The following is a 15,581-nucleotide window of genomic DNA, read 5'->3' as shown; positions in this document are numbered from 1 at the left end:
CCAGGGAAAAAATCACAAACAAAGTAAATCTAAGTGGACTGTCTACTGATTTGTTATTTTATTTTCAAATGTTAAAGAAGTGAACAACAAAACAGCTGAGAAAACTTGATATTTTAGACTTGACTATTTTTGTTGTAAATACAGTTTACCAAGTATTTTGGTAATAACAGTAAGTTATAGAATTAAAAAATGTATAGAAAAACAAATAATAGAAAAAAGATAAAATGAATAAATGAATAAAAAAAGGTAAATAGTCAATGACAATAATTTGAACAGTTATATTTATTTAAACAGTAATGTAAATAAGCAGAATAAACACATATGGGTTTGTTGATTTCTACAAATTCAAGACAAGTTATTAGTGTCGCAGACACATTCTGTTTTCTCTATGTTAACAAAAGGATTCAATAGTTTTAACATAAATGTTAAAGAAAGAAAGAAAATAAAGGTTTTGTACCAGAAAATGTGCACATATGTTCATGATATTTGGTTGAGAAAGTGGTTTTTAATCAACTCAGCAACTTCTTGAACTCCAGTGGACTCTTCGACAAATTTCAATCAGGCTTCCGACCTCACCACAGTACAGAAACAGCTCTTATTAGAGTGTTAAATGACATAAGGCTGAACACTGACTCAGGCAAGGTGTCAGTTCTGGTCATGTTGGATCTCAGTGCTGCGTTTGACACTGTGGATCACAGTATACTGCTGGACAGGTTGGAAACCTGGGCAGGACTCAGCGGGACAGTCCTAAAATGGTTCAGGTCCTACTTAGAGGAACGGAGTTATTTTGTGACCATTGGTAGTTATCAATCCGATCGAGTGGCTATGACGTGTGGAGTTCCTCAGGGGTCAGTCCTTGGACCCCTTCTGTTTAACCTGTATATGCTGCCTTTGGGTCAAATTCTACAGAACTCAAATGTCAACTATCATAGTTATGCAGATGACACACAGATATATCTTGCACTGTCTCCAGATGACTGCAGTCCAATAGAGTCATTATGTCACTGTTTAGAGCAAGTCAAAAATTGGATGAGCCAAAATTTCCTTCAGTTAAATCAAGAAAAAACTGAGATCATTGTTTTTGGAAATAAAGAGAAGAGGGTTGCTGTCAGTAAACATCTTGAGTCACTGTCTCTAGAAACTAAAGACCAAGTCCGAAACCTTGGCGTGCTGATAGACTCAGATCTGACCTTCAACAGCCATATCAAATCAGTCACCAAATCAGCCTTTTATCAACTTAAGAACATATCCAGAATTAAGGGTTTTATGTCCCAAACTGATCAGGAGAAGCTGATTCATGCTTTTATCTCCAGTAGACTAGACTACTGTAACGGTCTTCTGACTGGTCTCCCCCAAAAAAGCATCAAACAGCTGCAGCTCATTCAGAACGCTGCAGCTCGAGTTTTAACCAGAACAAAGAGATCAGATCACATCACCCCGGTTCTTAAGACCTTACACTGGCTCCCAGTCAGCTACAGAATAGATTTTAAAGTTCTGCTACTGGTTTACAAATCACTGAATGGTTTAGGTCCAGAATACATGAATGACATGTTAGTAGAGTACAAACCCAGTAGAGCTCTGAGATCTACTGACTCAGGTCAGATAGTGGAGCTCAGAGTTCAGACCAGACATGGTGAAGCAGCATTTAGCTGCTATGCTGCACACAAGTGGAACAAACTACCAGCAGAACTGAGATCAGCCCCAACTGTAAGCACTTTTAAATCCAGGTTAAAAACATTTCTCTTTTCACGTGCTTATAGCTGAGAACTTAAAACTTTATCTATTTTCTTTTATTTTACTTTTATTTGCTCTTGCTTTTAACTCTGTTTTCAGTGTTTTGTTTGTTTGTTTTTTTTTTTTTTCTGTCTTATGCTTCCTTTTTTATGTAAAGCACATTGAGTTGCTGTGACTTTGGTTTTCTATTATTGTGAATAGTAATTTTTGCTGGATTTCTATTGATCATTGTGATAGTTGGGCGACTCGGACCAATTCAGGGCAGAGTAATACCGGGTTCTGGGAACGTCGGAGCTAATAGGAAAAAAAGGTGTTTTTTCCTATTAAGCTGTTTTACCGCTGGATTGGGGGCCAACTCAGGGCCGAGTGGAACCAAGTGGAGACAAGGGGTCTCTTAAGGTTATCACCGCTGGTTGGCTGCTTTTTCAGAATTTGTAGCGTAAACAAACTGAATTCGCGGTGACGACCGGGTCTTAAGGATAATTATAAAGTGCACTGGAATGAGTGACAAGTAGAACAATGGGAGGTAAATCCAGCAGGAAACCTATTCTATTTTAGCATACTTTCCTATTTCTTAACTTGTTTTAATGTTTTGTTTTAATGTTTTTTATTTCTTAACTTGTTTTAATGTTTTGTTTTAATGTTTTTTTAAATGCTTTTACTGTAATTGTATGCACCTGTAAAGCACTTTGAGTTGCCTTGTGTCTGAATTGTGCTATACAAATAAACTTGCCTTGCCTTGCCTTGCCTTAAAAATAACAAGATACTAACAAGATAGTGTTTAGATCTGTGGAGTTATGGAAACCAAATAGCACTTCTTGGAAATACAAAGAAAAATCATTACATACAATAACAACAATAGAGCTTTAGAAATGTGCACTGTACCTTTAAGTTTTGCGACATGTCGTAAAATGTCACTGTCGTAAATAATCACGTGGAGACAACATGGATGCTTCAGAGTTTGCAGCAGACTATTATGCTGTCAGTGCTGTCTGTCTTTAGATAGTTTGTGAAAAGTTGTCGGTGTTTTTCTCCGCCGCGGAAAAACAGGAATGTTTTCCTGAAAACAGACGACAGCTCACAGCTCAGCGCGGCTGTTTCACCACTGCTGCTCAGTGTGTGTATGTGTATGTGTGTGTTTGTGTTTGTGTTTGTGTATGTGTGAGAGTGTGTGTCTGCCCACAGTTTGACAACAGCAGTCTGCATCATGTTCGTGTTGGTGGAGATGGTCGACACTGTCAGGATCCCTCCGTGGAACTTCCAGAGACAACTGAACGACGCCATAGCAGAAGAGCTGAACAAGAAACTGGCCAACAAGGTGTGTGTGTGTGTGTGTGTGTGTGTGTGTGTGAGAGAGAGGAGAGAGAGAGAGAGAGAGAGAGAGAGAGAGAGAGAGAGAGAGAGAGAGAGAGAGAGAGAGAGAGTCAATCATCATCATTATTAATAAATAACTTCATTGTGATACATGAGAGACCTGAGTGCAGCAGAAGAAAACAGCATCAGAAACAGTCTAGAGCTGCAAGAAAATTAATTGGCAACTCTTTTGCTAATCGACTAATCGTTTCAGTCTTTTTCCAATTAAAGAAAGTCAAACATTTGCTGGTTCCAGCTTCCTAAATGTAAGAATTTGCCGCTTCTCTTTGTCATTTGTGATAGTAAATAAGGAGTCTTGGGGTTTTGGACTGTTGGCTGGACAAAGGAAGTAATATGAAGATGTAACTTTGGGCTCTGGGAAATTGTGATGAGCATAAGACTAAACGATTGATTGATTAATTGTGAAAATAATCGGCAGATTAATAGATAATGAAAATAATCGTTAGTTGCAGTATTAAAATGATTTTAACAGTTTTAAAAGTTAAAACTTAAAAGTTCTTTGTAATTCATTTAATTGATATGATGCACAGTTCAATCAGTCTTTACTCATAGTAATACAGTAGTTTTGAATTTGAGAAGATATGGTGATATAGTGAGTCATTTACAGAATGAGATTTTTGAGTCTCATTCCCAACTCGTCAAAAACTGATGCTTTGGCATGGTGGCTGACCCGTCCTACATCCCAAAGCGTCAGTTTTTGACAAGTTGGAAATGAGACTCATAAATCAGTTTTCTTACAAACAGGACCTTTTAATGCCTTTAAGGATTTTAAAATGTTTAGAGCATACGACACACCCTGCTTGTTGACCTTTGATTCGTGTTAGGTAAAACTTAAAAAAACACCAACATAGACACAATAGATGTTGTAATTACAGTGAAATTATTCTGTGGAGAAATAACAATGATAGGTAGACTGTAAATGTGAAGCAGCTTCCAGGTACCTTCAAAAACATTTTTCTTCAGTAATTCCAACATGTCTGCGTTGCTGACCTGTGATGTGCTCTCATTACCTCAGGTGGTCTACAATGTCGGCCTGTGCATCTGCCTGTACGACATCACTAAACTGGATGACTCCTATATATTCCCAGGAGACGGAGCCTCACACACCAAAGGTATGATGGTGATGATGACAAACATGGCTGTGAAGAGGGCATTCTCATTTCCTCATACACTTACATCACGCATCAAACCATGTGCTTTATTTTTACTGCCTCATTGCTGAATATTGGAGCCTGATTACAACTGAGCCCTTCCACTTAGATTTTTAGTTTTGTTTATGATCAGGAGTCTTTATCAGTGCAATAATTCTCGCCATTTCTTTCTTTATGTCAATGTTGCTGATGAATTGAAGAAAATGCTGCTAACAAGGGTGTGTCAGAAATTCAGCCGTTAGTCTCCTGACAGAGACACTGTTGTGTACAGATTAGAGTGTGATGGAGAGGGTCTCTATTTTCTGCCCTCCTGAACGACATACTGCTCTAGACCCAGAAAATGTTGTCCGATAAAACAGTACATTAACAAGCTTACAGAGCCAAAGAGGTTGACCTCAGTTGTCACAGCAGACCCTCACTTAATGCCACCCCTAGATCTCAAGTTGTGATTAAAATGAGGGTTGATGGACCATGTCCCAGCTAACTCTCACCCACTGATTGGTTTCTGTCATCCTTTGGTCTGTCTCTCAGTTCATTTCAGGTATGTTGTTTTTCACCCTTTTCTCGATGAGATCCTGGTCGGCAAGATCAAGTACTGCAGCCAAGAGGGAGTTCATGGTAAATTCCACTGTCCATTTTCAGCCTGTTTGATATAATCTCATGAAATGTATTGGCAATGTATTCTCAATACACTCAAAAAGACAAACAGAACTTAAGTTAGGAATTAGGGCTGCAACTAGGGCTGTCTTGATATCAGATTTCAGTACATGATTATCTCTGCCAAACAAATCACGGTAAAAAAAAGGTATCATCTATTAACATAGTAACATCTATTGAAAAAAATTATAGCAATCAGATCAAAGTCAAGTCAAAGGTGCTTAAAAATGTTGTCTGGTGCATGCAGAACAGCCAGATAGGTTAGTCTTTATTTTTGTGTGTTCAGTTTTTATGTGTAATGTAAGTTGAATAAAAGAAAGGTATCAAGATCTGTTGTATATGAGGAAACAAGTTAAACTTCCCCACAGTGTGCTTAAAATGAGAAGACATTAAACATATTCTGCCTTCGGCCTGAAGGCTCACATGTCTCTGTGCTCACAACAGACACCATAGACGTACTGTGGTAAACACAGTAACCTTTCTGTTTCACAGTGACCATGGGCTTCTTTGATGACATCCTCATTCCACCAGAGTCACTTCAACAGCCTGCAAAATTGTATCCTGACCCAAAATATTCCTATAGATAAAATAAAATGCTGTGATTCATCTCAATAGTTTTGTCACACACGTGCATCACATATTAATTGAATTCTGACATAAATGATCGTGAGTGTTGAGGCTTCCTTAGCTACAGTCTCAGTGATGAAGCAGAGCAAGTTTGGCTGTGGGAGTATGAGACGGACGAGGGGGCCCACGACCTCTACATGGACCAAGGAGAGGAGATCCGTTTTCGGGTGACAGATGAAGTCTTTGTGGATACGTCGCCAACGGGCCCAGCCGCTGCAGCGACAGACACACCGGCACAACCGGGACAGTCGACGGCGCCGGCGGCGGAGGACAGCAGGGAGAAGAAAGAGCCACCGTACACTCTGATTGTAAGCCAATACTTCATGACTCACACACGTACATCACCAGGACATCTGCCCAAATGTTTCTCATAAAACGTGAAAATGTAAAAACACAATCTGGAAAGTCCTTGTAAAAATCCTTAAATTTGATGTTTAAAAAGATGTGGGGGGTGCTGGTGTCCAGCCTGACCAAGTGCACTGTTGTTTCAGGGGACCATCTGTGAACCGGGGCTGGGGCTGCTGTCATGGTGGAACAATTAGCCCTGCAGTGGATGAAGAGGATATTTGGTGGTTATGAACAGATCAACCATCATGACTGATCGGACAGACAGAGGGACGGTCGGTTTGACACACCGATCCCTGTGATACAGAAGTCAAGACACAAGTCGAGCTGCTTTCTGAACCAAGAGACTGTTGGTGCAAAGTGACTGATGTGACCTCTGTCACATGCGTTTTAAATACTGCCCGTAACATACCTGCTTTATGTTTACATGTAGAGTATATTTAATAACAAAATGATTGACGAACATTTACATTCATTTGTTGTATTTTACTTAAGATTTTGACCCCTGATTTAAAAGAAAACAATGATCAAGTCATTCATTATTTGAATCAGAATGTCATCACTACTTTATAGTGATAGAAACACACAGGTCACAAAAGCTAATTTAAATGGTATGTGCTGTTTAAAACCAAATGAAAACAGCCTTGGTCAGGAATGAATAAATGTGGTGCACAATGATGAAAGCACTTGTACAGACACTCTTTGAGTTTTCAAGTGAGAGAGAGATAAGGCTGATTGACTTTTTTATGTGATAAAATTTGACCTGTGTGTCAGATCTCAAATGCATTTGTACCATCAAGAGCCAAACAGAGGTTGTCACGGCAGACCCTCACTTAGAGCATATATATCACAATTAGATCACAATCACAATATATATTGGCAACAATATGATTTTTTTTTGCGGTGGGAGTCAAATTCATCAAACTTAAAAGATTAACTTTTAGTTTGAACTGTTACCTCCACCCCAGGTGTTAGCGCACACATCCTCAGTTTATTTAACGGCCTTGTAATATTTAGTATTTTTGTTCTGTCTCACAGTAAAAGGATGTATCATCAGCGCGAGTGGTTGTAATTTGTGAATTTGTCATTTTGTGTGATTATAGAAAGTACATAAAAAAAAGGATTAGTGACCAGCCTTTAAATCCTACAGCCTGAAGGGCAGTGAAGGACACAGATCTGCTCTCTGCACTCTTACTGATGGTCAGTGTCTTTTAGCAGCTAACACACATACTGGAGCGCCGAATGTAAAAAATTTGACTGCAGATTTCAAACTGATATATTTTCAATATTTAGCTAATTTTCCTCACATTCGAGACATAAATTGTTCAAGATATCTAAAAAAAAAAAGTAAAATGTTAAATCACCTGTAAATGCTAAATATTAAATCTAAATGGCAAATCTAAATCTGAATGTGAATGTTAAATCTCAACGATAATGTTAACCGTTCAATCTAAACATTACATCTAAATCTAAATATCAAATCTGAATCTGAATGTTAAATCTAAATGTAAATATTAAACGTTCAATCTAATTGCAGTTCATGTGACATCTACATGGTCAGTTGTGTGTCTCAGTCTCTGTTGTGAAAATAGATTGAGGGGAGTTTTCAACAACAAAAATAGATGGTTTGCATGTGACCACTGATGCAGAAATATTGCCTACAGAAAGAGATCATTTACCATGTAAATAACTCCTGCAGACTCTGGAGCCATCCAATGTATATTTCTTGAACAATGTTCTCCGTGGTTTTTAGTGACATATGTGTAGGCTATTTGATAAAAAGGTAATCTTGTAAAATCCAAAATCCACTCTAGCTGTACATATAAGGCACAATTTATAACAGAACAGCACAAGAGCAGCTGAATGAAGAGTGCAATATGATGAGCATAACATCCTGGCAATGACAAAGAATACCTCTTTACACTGAGGGCACTGTTCTCCCAACAGATTACATACATGATAAGGAATGAAGAAGGTCTACACACACACACACACACACACACACACACACACACACACACACACACACACACACACACACACAGTCGCATCACGCCATCGGAATCTCCGCCAGCTGCGCAGACTCAGCAGCCCTCACGCCGTCACATCAGGGTTTTCCGTCGGTCTGCGCGGATTTAGTCGACTTATTTATTTAATTACTCGTTATATAATACACACCGACTTTAAAGACACACACTCGCACACACTGGTCGTCCTCAGACTACTAGCGCACCCAATGCAGTAAGTAACATTTCTGCCAATATATGCATGTTGAAGTGCCTGCAGGGGGGAGTGTGTCAGTGTGGCTTTGTTTTGGGGGTCGGGACAATGTATTCTCTGCATGCTTGACAGAATAACCGCTAATTAAAAGAGTCAGATTTATTAGATATTATATGTAGCTGCCTCTGATTGTGGGACTGATCGATGTAACGCTGCCACCATATTTGACCGCCGGCTGGTCTTCATGAACGGACCTCTTACCCTGTCATTGTCCAGGTTATATTGTCTAACAGCATTGATTTCTCTCATTTATGTTATTTTTATTTTTTTTTGTTTGAGAGAGATTGCAGCGACTATTTGAGCTGTGAATCAGAGAATAATTAGCTATTGGCTAAAATAAATCAGGAAAAAAAAAATCAGATTTCATGGTTAGGTTCTGTTGAGAAAGTAAAGTGTATAAATTCAACTCCCGGAACAAACTCCACACACACACACACACACACACACACACACACACACACACACACACACACACACACACACACACACACACACACACACACACACACACACAATTCACAGACATATAAGCGGTGCCCTTTTACAACGATGGGACGATGGGACAGGGAGAGGACCTGACCCTCTTAATTCTGTAGCGCCATTTCAGCACATCCAGATGTTCCCCAGCTGCTGTCGGTAAAAGATTGTAAACTCTGAGTCGCTCTGATTGTTTGGCTCGAATCACAGTGCAGCAGTAAGTCTCTCATTATGATCTCCATCAGTATATTATTGAAACTCAGAGTGCACTTCATTGTCAAGTATCCTGTGGTAACGCAGTAATACTCTGGCTGCATGGAGTACTCCTGGAGGATATGTAACTGTCCATTTGGAAAAGGGGCACCGACGTCACGAGCGCACCACAGCCTGCTGCAGCTGTTGTGACGTCACGCCGCGTGCAGAGCTCCAGCTCTGCCTGCATCATCACAGGCGGAGGAGTGGGCGTGAAAAAAACATCCTGTACACGCGTGCACACACACACACACACACACACACACACACACACACACACACACACACACACACACACACACACACACACACACACGAAACGACACGGTTTTTGTTGTTGTCAGTGGTGTTTCTGCTGGATTCATCCTTGAATACTGACAGGAGATAAGCCAGTTGCCTCCTTATTCTAACCTTGAAAATACCACTGTAGGGACAAACCAGGTAAGGGGGTGTTGAAGGGCAAGGTCATCTGACAAAAGAGGACATGTTATGGATTTTAGTATCAGTGAATGATGAATGACATAGGTAGATTGATTGATAATTTAATAACTGAGAGAACTATAACTCTGATACATATTGAATATAGACTACACTGTATGATCATAGTGCCCTGTAATACACTGCACAGTTCTGAAGCAAGTCAAGTACATATGAAAAATTAATCTCCACATTTATTAATACTATACTTTGGGTAGCTTCAGAGATAAACCGTGCAGCAGAATAATCATGTGCGATTGCAGTGGAATGTAGATTGCAGCCAACTGAGCGGAAGGGAAACATCCAAGAGCTCCATGGTGGGAGAAGAAAATGAAACTGAGGGCTGTATTTGAAAAGGGCACCAATTTTACACCCCAAGATCAGATTACTTGTCATGAGGAGTACTGCTCAGCCTGTGAAAACTGTTGCATCTTGTCCTCAGTGGCTCATTTGGTCTAATGAAAACATACAGTAGAGTTGCGTTAGGGGACGTGTAAGATCTTGTGTTTGTAGACCCACATTATGCACCAAAAAGCCACAATATCTTGGTCTTTTCTACAGTGTCCATTTAAAGGATTTGATACCTGCCTGAGGGGTTAGTTGGTCACCTCAACATGTGTTGTCCAGTTTGAGTGAATTTTATCCCACAACATCAATTTTAAACATAATGATCTAACAATGTATTCCTAGATGCAAAAAAAAAAACACAGAAAAGGTCCTTAATTCTTTGTGGTTTCTGACTTGAATATTCTTGGCTGGATGACCCCTCTCATCCCTCCTTCTACCCATCAGGTCTAAAGCCACATGACAACTCTCTGATCTTCCTCCATTCTCTCTCTGTGGTCCCTCTCCTCACAGCTCGTCCTCCTGACAGACTTGAAGTGACAGAGCTGACCTGGATATATCCACTGAGCCTGTGTCCCACGCAGAGGAAGGCCTCTCCGAGCAGACGGACCCACAGATACACGAGCGGACAGACAGTGGTGTCAGCAGCCCATCAGCAGCCTGTGCCTCGAGGAGTAGCAGCAGCAGCATCCAACACTGCATCCACGCCATCCTCCCCCATCCTTCTCCTCCTCCTTCTTGTCACGTCTGACATGGCAGACCCCAGCCTCACGTCGCCCACTGGGACGCCGCTGCGCTCCCCCAACACCTCTCTCACCCTGTCCTTCCCCTTCCTGAGGGAGAGGAGCCGGGTATGGGAGGAAGGGAAGGAGCAGCCGCTGCCTAGGGATTTGCCCAGCCCGTTGCCAACCAAACGCACCCGCACCTACTCAGCGTAAGTATGATTAGTTTGTTATATATTATTATGTAGTGAAAAGTAGACATTCACTTAAATACTGTAAAATAATAGGTTTTCATTTCATTATACTTGAAACTTCACCACTAAAACCACTACATGGATTGCTACCTCTTTCACAATAAAGCAGCCAGTATAAAGATCTATAAGCTTTAACTAAAGGCTATTATAAGCAGTGACTTACATTGCACAGATGGTCGAGATCTGGCAGCCAGAACACGAGTGCCTATGACATAGGCCCTTTATCCATACAGTTGGCTGCGACATTGCTATGTCATGGGGTGTTCTGGCGACCAGATCCGGACCACCTGTAGACCATGATTTATTGCTGTATTTGGGCTGAGTGTAAGCAGAGTGTGCGGCCCTTCACTAGGAGGGACCAATTTTGCTATGTAGAAATCATTTACTAAAGTTTTAGAGATAAGTACTTTGCTAATGATAATAACATTTTGAGCCAGGTTGTGGAAAATCCCTTTAGCAGGAAAACCAAAATCTGATCTGAGCCTTCAGTTTTGACTATCGAATTCAAATGCAGGGACTGGTGTGGAAGTAGGCTAACTACAACAGGGTCGGAGTTGTTTCAGAGATCCTTTATTGATTTCTTTAAGAAGAAGGTTTACTCATGGAGGAAAATCTGAACTGAACTGCACTTGAGTGATAACACATTTGGAACAAACTGAATTACTGAAAATCTATCTGTTGTCATTTACTGTTAAATCTCTGAAGGGTGGTAATTATCTGTAATCTTTATTTTTGGTGAATATTATTTGAACTAGCCTAACCCTAACCTGCAAAAAGCCACCAGGATAAAGTAAGAATGTTGCTGTAAAGTAGCCCTATCTTTTCACAGAAGAAATGGCAATTGTCAGGGCATAAAGTCAGTCTAACATTAGCATTTTTTAAAGCAAGTCGAATCGTGACCTTGAAATTGAAAGTCAAATTGAATCATGGATTTTGAGAATTGTGACACCTATATTATTAACATTAATAAAGCCACTAATTAAGACATGTAAACCTCTCTAGAGAGTGCTGTTTTATTAAGTGGTACCTATTCAACTGACTTCTGCAGTCACTTTGTAGATTTTATATACAAAACTTATGATGAGCTTATAAAATCTAATACATTTCACAAAGTGTGTAAAGAAGTTATAATCATCTTCGTCAAAGACATAATTACATAACACTGGCAGGAGCCTTTTTCTACATAGTGAGTATGTTTACATTTGATGCTTTTGTAAAGGATTTGAATAGTTCCTCCCCTTCAGTTTGTGATAAACCAAACCGATGTAGCAATAGATACAATATACGATATAAATTTGACAAGTTGCTGCATCATGGCTGGTTTGCAGACTGTGGTTGCTACTAAAGAAAGGTTGAATAGTTTACTGTTTGTACTGTGAGTCAGCAGATTAGTGTTCTCGTCTCTGCTGTCATTGTGTTGTGACATTGTGAGGCGATATGTAGATGTTGCTCTTTGTCATTTTTCTCACCACCTTTATGAATCCTTCTCTCTGTCCTCACACATCCATTTCCTTGTCTTGTCAAAAGGGCATGAACCTGTATCACATAAAAGAAAAAATATTTCCAAAATGCCCCCTTCACATCTTATTATTGAAACAATGTAACAGTAAGTCATTTTTAAATTAGTGATTTTATGGATAACACAATAAATCCCTTTGTTTTGTCTCTTTGCCTGCAGTACGGTACGTGCTCACTCAGGTCCAGTGTTTAAGGGAGTGTGTAAGAACTTCTCCAGGTCACAAGGTCACGGCTTCCTCCGGCCCTCCCATGGTGGCGAAGACATCTTTGTTCACATCTCAGAGTGAGTGACAATAATACTTAACACACTTTAAGAATCACAGCAGACCAACTTCCTGTGCATAATCTCAATTACAAATAGCAGCACAAACTTGCAGATTTGCAGTGTCAACTCATTGGACTGTAAGAACTCAGCAAACAATACTGTTTACGTGTGGAAAGTTATTTTACCCAACTCTCTCAGGACGCTGTAACACCTGCAATAACATGCACAAAGAGTACAGCAACCTCTCTGCTTGTGCTTTATTCTAACTTTTTGTGCAGGACAAGCAGTATGTCAGATGTTACTACAGCTGCAGCAAAAGCAAATTTGTGAAATTCCTGAGTCCGCAGACTGTTGTCTTCTTATTTAATGAAATACAACATGGAAAAGAAAGAACATTATTTTGTGGGGGCTATTCACCATTGTGCAGTTTGGAAGAAGTTTAGATAGAAATTAGTTATAAATCATTAGCAGAAATTATATCCTGTCTTTACCTATGCATTAGAACATATTTGTAGCAATAAAGTAGAAAGAAAAAAACTCAAACAAATTCTACTGTAACTGTTATATAAGCTATTTTTTTATTTGTTATGGTAGTACTTGTGTAACACTTTGTACGTAACCCTCCGTGAATCCAAACAACAAGACAGTTTGAAGCAAAACTCATTTTCACTCGTACCTCACCCTCATCTACATTTCTCTCTGTTTCAGCATCGAGGGGGAGTACGTCCCAGTCGAGGGCGATGAGGTCACGTACAAAGTGAGCCGGGTCCCACCCAAGAACCTGAAGGTGCAGGCAGTGGAGGTGAAGATCACACATCTCAACCCAGGGACGAAACACGAGACCTGGTCCGGGCAGATCATCAGCTCGTAGGCCCCAGCTCCGGGGCCTGGTGCTGGTGCTGGTGCTGGGGGGGGGGGGGGGGGGGGGGGGGGGACCATTTACAAATCCTTTTTTCTTTCTTTCTGTTTTACGTGCACAGCAAAGTTTCCAGAGATATAACGTGTGAACAATTAAGTTATAGTTGACAGTTTGTCCATTCACAGAGCTGATATATTCTGTTTAAACTTGTGTGTCTGCTACACTGATGAATTTGCTGTGTATGTAAAACTGACAATTTACTCATTGTTCGGAAAAGACACATTTGTTTTATTTTATGTTTTTGTCATGAAAGCAGTGATAGAAGTCAGATTTGAGATGGGAGGATAACGTGACTGGGAAGAGCTTGTAGGCCTCATTTTTCCACGGAGATCAGCTGTGTAAGACATGAAACTGTAAACATAACCGTGGTGCAGATCTGCATAGTGAGGCATGACAGCCGAGTCTATGTCCAAGGAAGAGAGCGACATAGGACAAAAGACTGAATTCAGTTTTACTTCCCTTCTTTGCAGCTGTTTTGCACTTGTTTACTTTACCAAAGTTTCCAGGATCACATGTTGAGTGCAAGTGTGGGTCAGTTGTTATGATGTTATATCTTTGTTTGCATCAAGTGGAAAGATAGAAAGAAACTTTGAATTCAACAACGAAGTAATGGACATAAAAGCAAGTAGTTTAGGGAAAGGAAGTCAAAAAGATTTAAATGATTGTTTTGGTGAGTGAAAGAAAGTTGAAAGGGCAGGTGACAATCCTTTGAGCCGTAAATCACAGCTGGTTTTGCATTCAAATCAAATCAAATCAAATCAAATCTATACAATCTAAAAGTATATTACATCATTCTATGTTTGCAGCCTGGACAGGATGTCTCATGACTCTTGAGAGACCCTTTTGGGTTTTAGGTCACCAGTTTAAAAAAAAAAAATGATCTCAGTGGTCACAAAAAGAGGAAGTTCTATTTTGAAATGGAAAGGAGAACTGAAGGTTGGAGTCAGTTAGAAAAAGCATGAAGGGAGATCAGGACGAAAGCAGGCAGATCATATTTAACCAAGTTTGGGCAAAAACATATAGAAAATAGATTTTACTGTGAAAAATGCATATCCTTGTTTTAATCGTCTTGTTTGTGGGTATTTATTTTAATAATTTATTGGATGATTCTTTTTGTTAGATTTGTGTGTGTCCACAGATCAAGCTCTATATTTTGGGTAATGGAGTCAAAACTTGCACTTCAGAAAATGGATCTGCCACAGTGCTCAGGACGTCACTGTCAGGTTTCTCTCAAGTTTGAAGGCTCCTGTTTTGAAAGCATCTGGAGCCATGAAAATGAACCTATTTCTAAATCTCTTTTTCTATTATTAGAAAAAAAAACATGTGTCTGTGTGTGATTTATTGAGCGTAGTCCGTGTGATGGTGAATTACATGACTTCATAGTTGGTGCCAATAGAGATCATTGTCACAGAAATGTTGTTTGTAGTTATTCGGGTTTTGCTCAGTTATGTACTGTATGTCATTTTCTATTATCTCTGTTCCATTGAGTCTCTATGCATCTCGTCTGTCTGTCAGTGTCACTGCCTCAATTTGTTCGACGTTAAATTCTGTTTATTTCTGTCACAACAAAGGACACTCTCTTTAGTGGACGAGCCACTGTGGTGGTGATCCACATTATTACTTCTACTGAGCCTTGAAAGAACAAATAAAACATTTTATGATTTACAGATCTGATGGAAATTACCTGTGTGTGAGACTGAAAGAGGAAGATGAAAAGCAGTATGAACTCTGGTCGACAGAGAGAGAGAGACAGTGTCATTATAAAAAAAAGGTCACAGGTTTGATTTTGATAGCCAACGTGTGGTGTCAAAGTCTGATAATCAGTCTGAATTTGTTTTACACAATTCACTGATTTTAATACATTCCTATTCAAAGCATCTATGTTTGAATTTCTGAATAAATAAGAGAGGTGGGAAGAGGTCTGGAAACAGACTAACCCTGAACCCCCTGTTTGCTCACTCACTACTGAGAGCTAGTTTGGGAAGACATGTCAGCCTCAGTAAAGCTGTATGAACCTCTAGGACTGCTAGATTATTAGAGGGATGAGACAAAATTAGCAATATGAAGGCAAAAAATGGCAAAAAGAATAAAAGAAAGGTACAGTTTCAAGGCACTTTAACTTCACTTGACTATTTCCATTTTATGCTACCTTATACTTCACAAAATATATATATTGTACTTTTA

At 39.7% G+C, this 15,581-nt stretch overlaps 2 protein-coding genes across 2 annotated transcripts; both read left to right on the top strand.

Moving 5' to 3' along the window:
• Positions 1-2,666: 2,666 nt before the first annotated feature.
• Positions 2,667-6,944, top strand: polr3h (polymerase (RNA) III (DNA directed) polypeptide H). The gene is made up of 6 exons (XM_073494439.1): positions 2,667-3,052; positions 4,124-4,220; positions 4,791-4,877; positions 5,409-5,472; positions 5,617-5,851; positions 6,035-6,944. The coding sequence occupies exons 1-6, from the start codon at positions 2,942-2,944 to the stop codon at positions 6,083-6,085; spliced, it is 645 nt and encodes a 214-aa protein (XP_073350540.1). The 5' UTR covers positions 2,667-2,941; the 3' UTR covers positions 6,086-6,944.
• Positions 6,945-8,032: 1,088 nt separating this feature from the next.
• Positions 8,033-13,381, top strand: LOC141019870 (cold shock domain-containing protein C2-like). Its single transcript, XM_073494894.1, has 4 exons — positions 8,033-8,129; positions 10,233-10,653; positions 12,374-12,496; positions 13,187-13,381. The coding sequence occupies exons 2-4, from the start codon at positions 10,472-10,474 to the stop codon at positions 13,347-13,349; spliced, it is 468 nt and encodes a 155-aa protein (XP_073350995.1). The 5' UTR covers positions 8,033-8,129; positions 10,233-10,471; the 3' UTR covers positions 13,350-13,381.
• Positions 13,382-15,581: the final 2,200 nt, after the last annotated feature.

This window comes from Pagrus major, chromosome 23, assembly GCF_040436345.1.
Source record: "Pagrus major chromosome 23, Pma_NU_1.0".
Taxonomy (NCBI): domain Eukaryota; kingdom Metazoa; phylum Chordata; class Actinopteri; order Spariformes; family Sparidae; genus Pagrus; species Pagrus major.
Note: the sequence above shows the minus strand (reverse complement) of the source record. Positions and strands in the feature narration are given on the sequence as shown.

Excerpts from the sequence above, each read along its gene's own strand:
- polr3h (XM_073494439.1), top strand. The coding sequence starts at position 2,942 with ATGTTCGTGTTGGTGGAGATGGTCGACACTGTCAGGATCCCTCCGTGG. Across the intron at positions 5,473-5,616 it reads CTTCAACAGCCTGCAAAATT|TGATGAAGCAGAGCAAGTTT; the intron begins GTATCCTGACCC and ends CTACAGTCTCAG. Across the intron at positions 5,852-6,034 it reads AGCCACCGTACACTCTGATT|GGGACCATCTGTGAACCGGG; the intron begins GTAAGCCAATAC and ends CTGTTGTTTCAG.
- LOC141019870 (XM_073494894.1), top strand. The coding sequence starts at position 10,472 with ATGGCAGACCCCAGCCTCACGTCGCCCACTGGGACGCCGCTGCGCTCC. Across the intron at positions 10,654-12,373 it reads CGCACCCGCACCTACTCAGC|TACGGTACGTGCTCACTCAG; the intron begins GTAAGTATGATT and ends CTTTGCCTGCAG. Across the intron at positions 12,497-13,186 it reads ATCTTTGTTCACATCTCAGA|CATCGAGGGGGAGTACGTCC; the intron begins GTGAGTGACAAT and ends TCTCTGTTTCAG.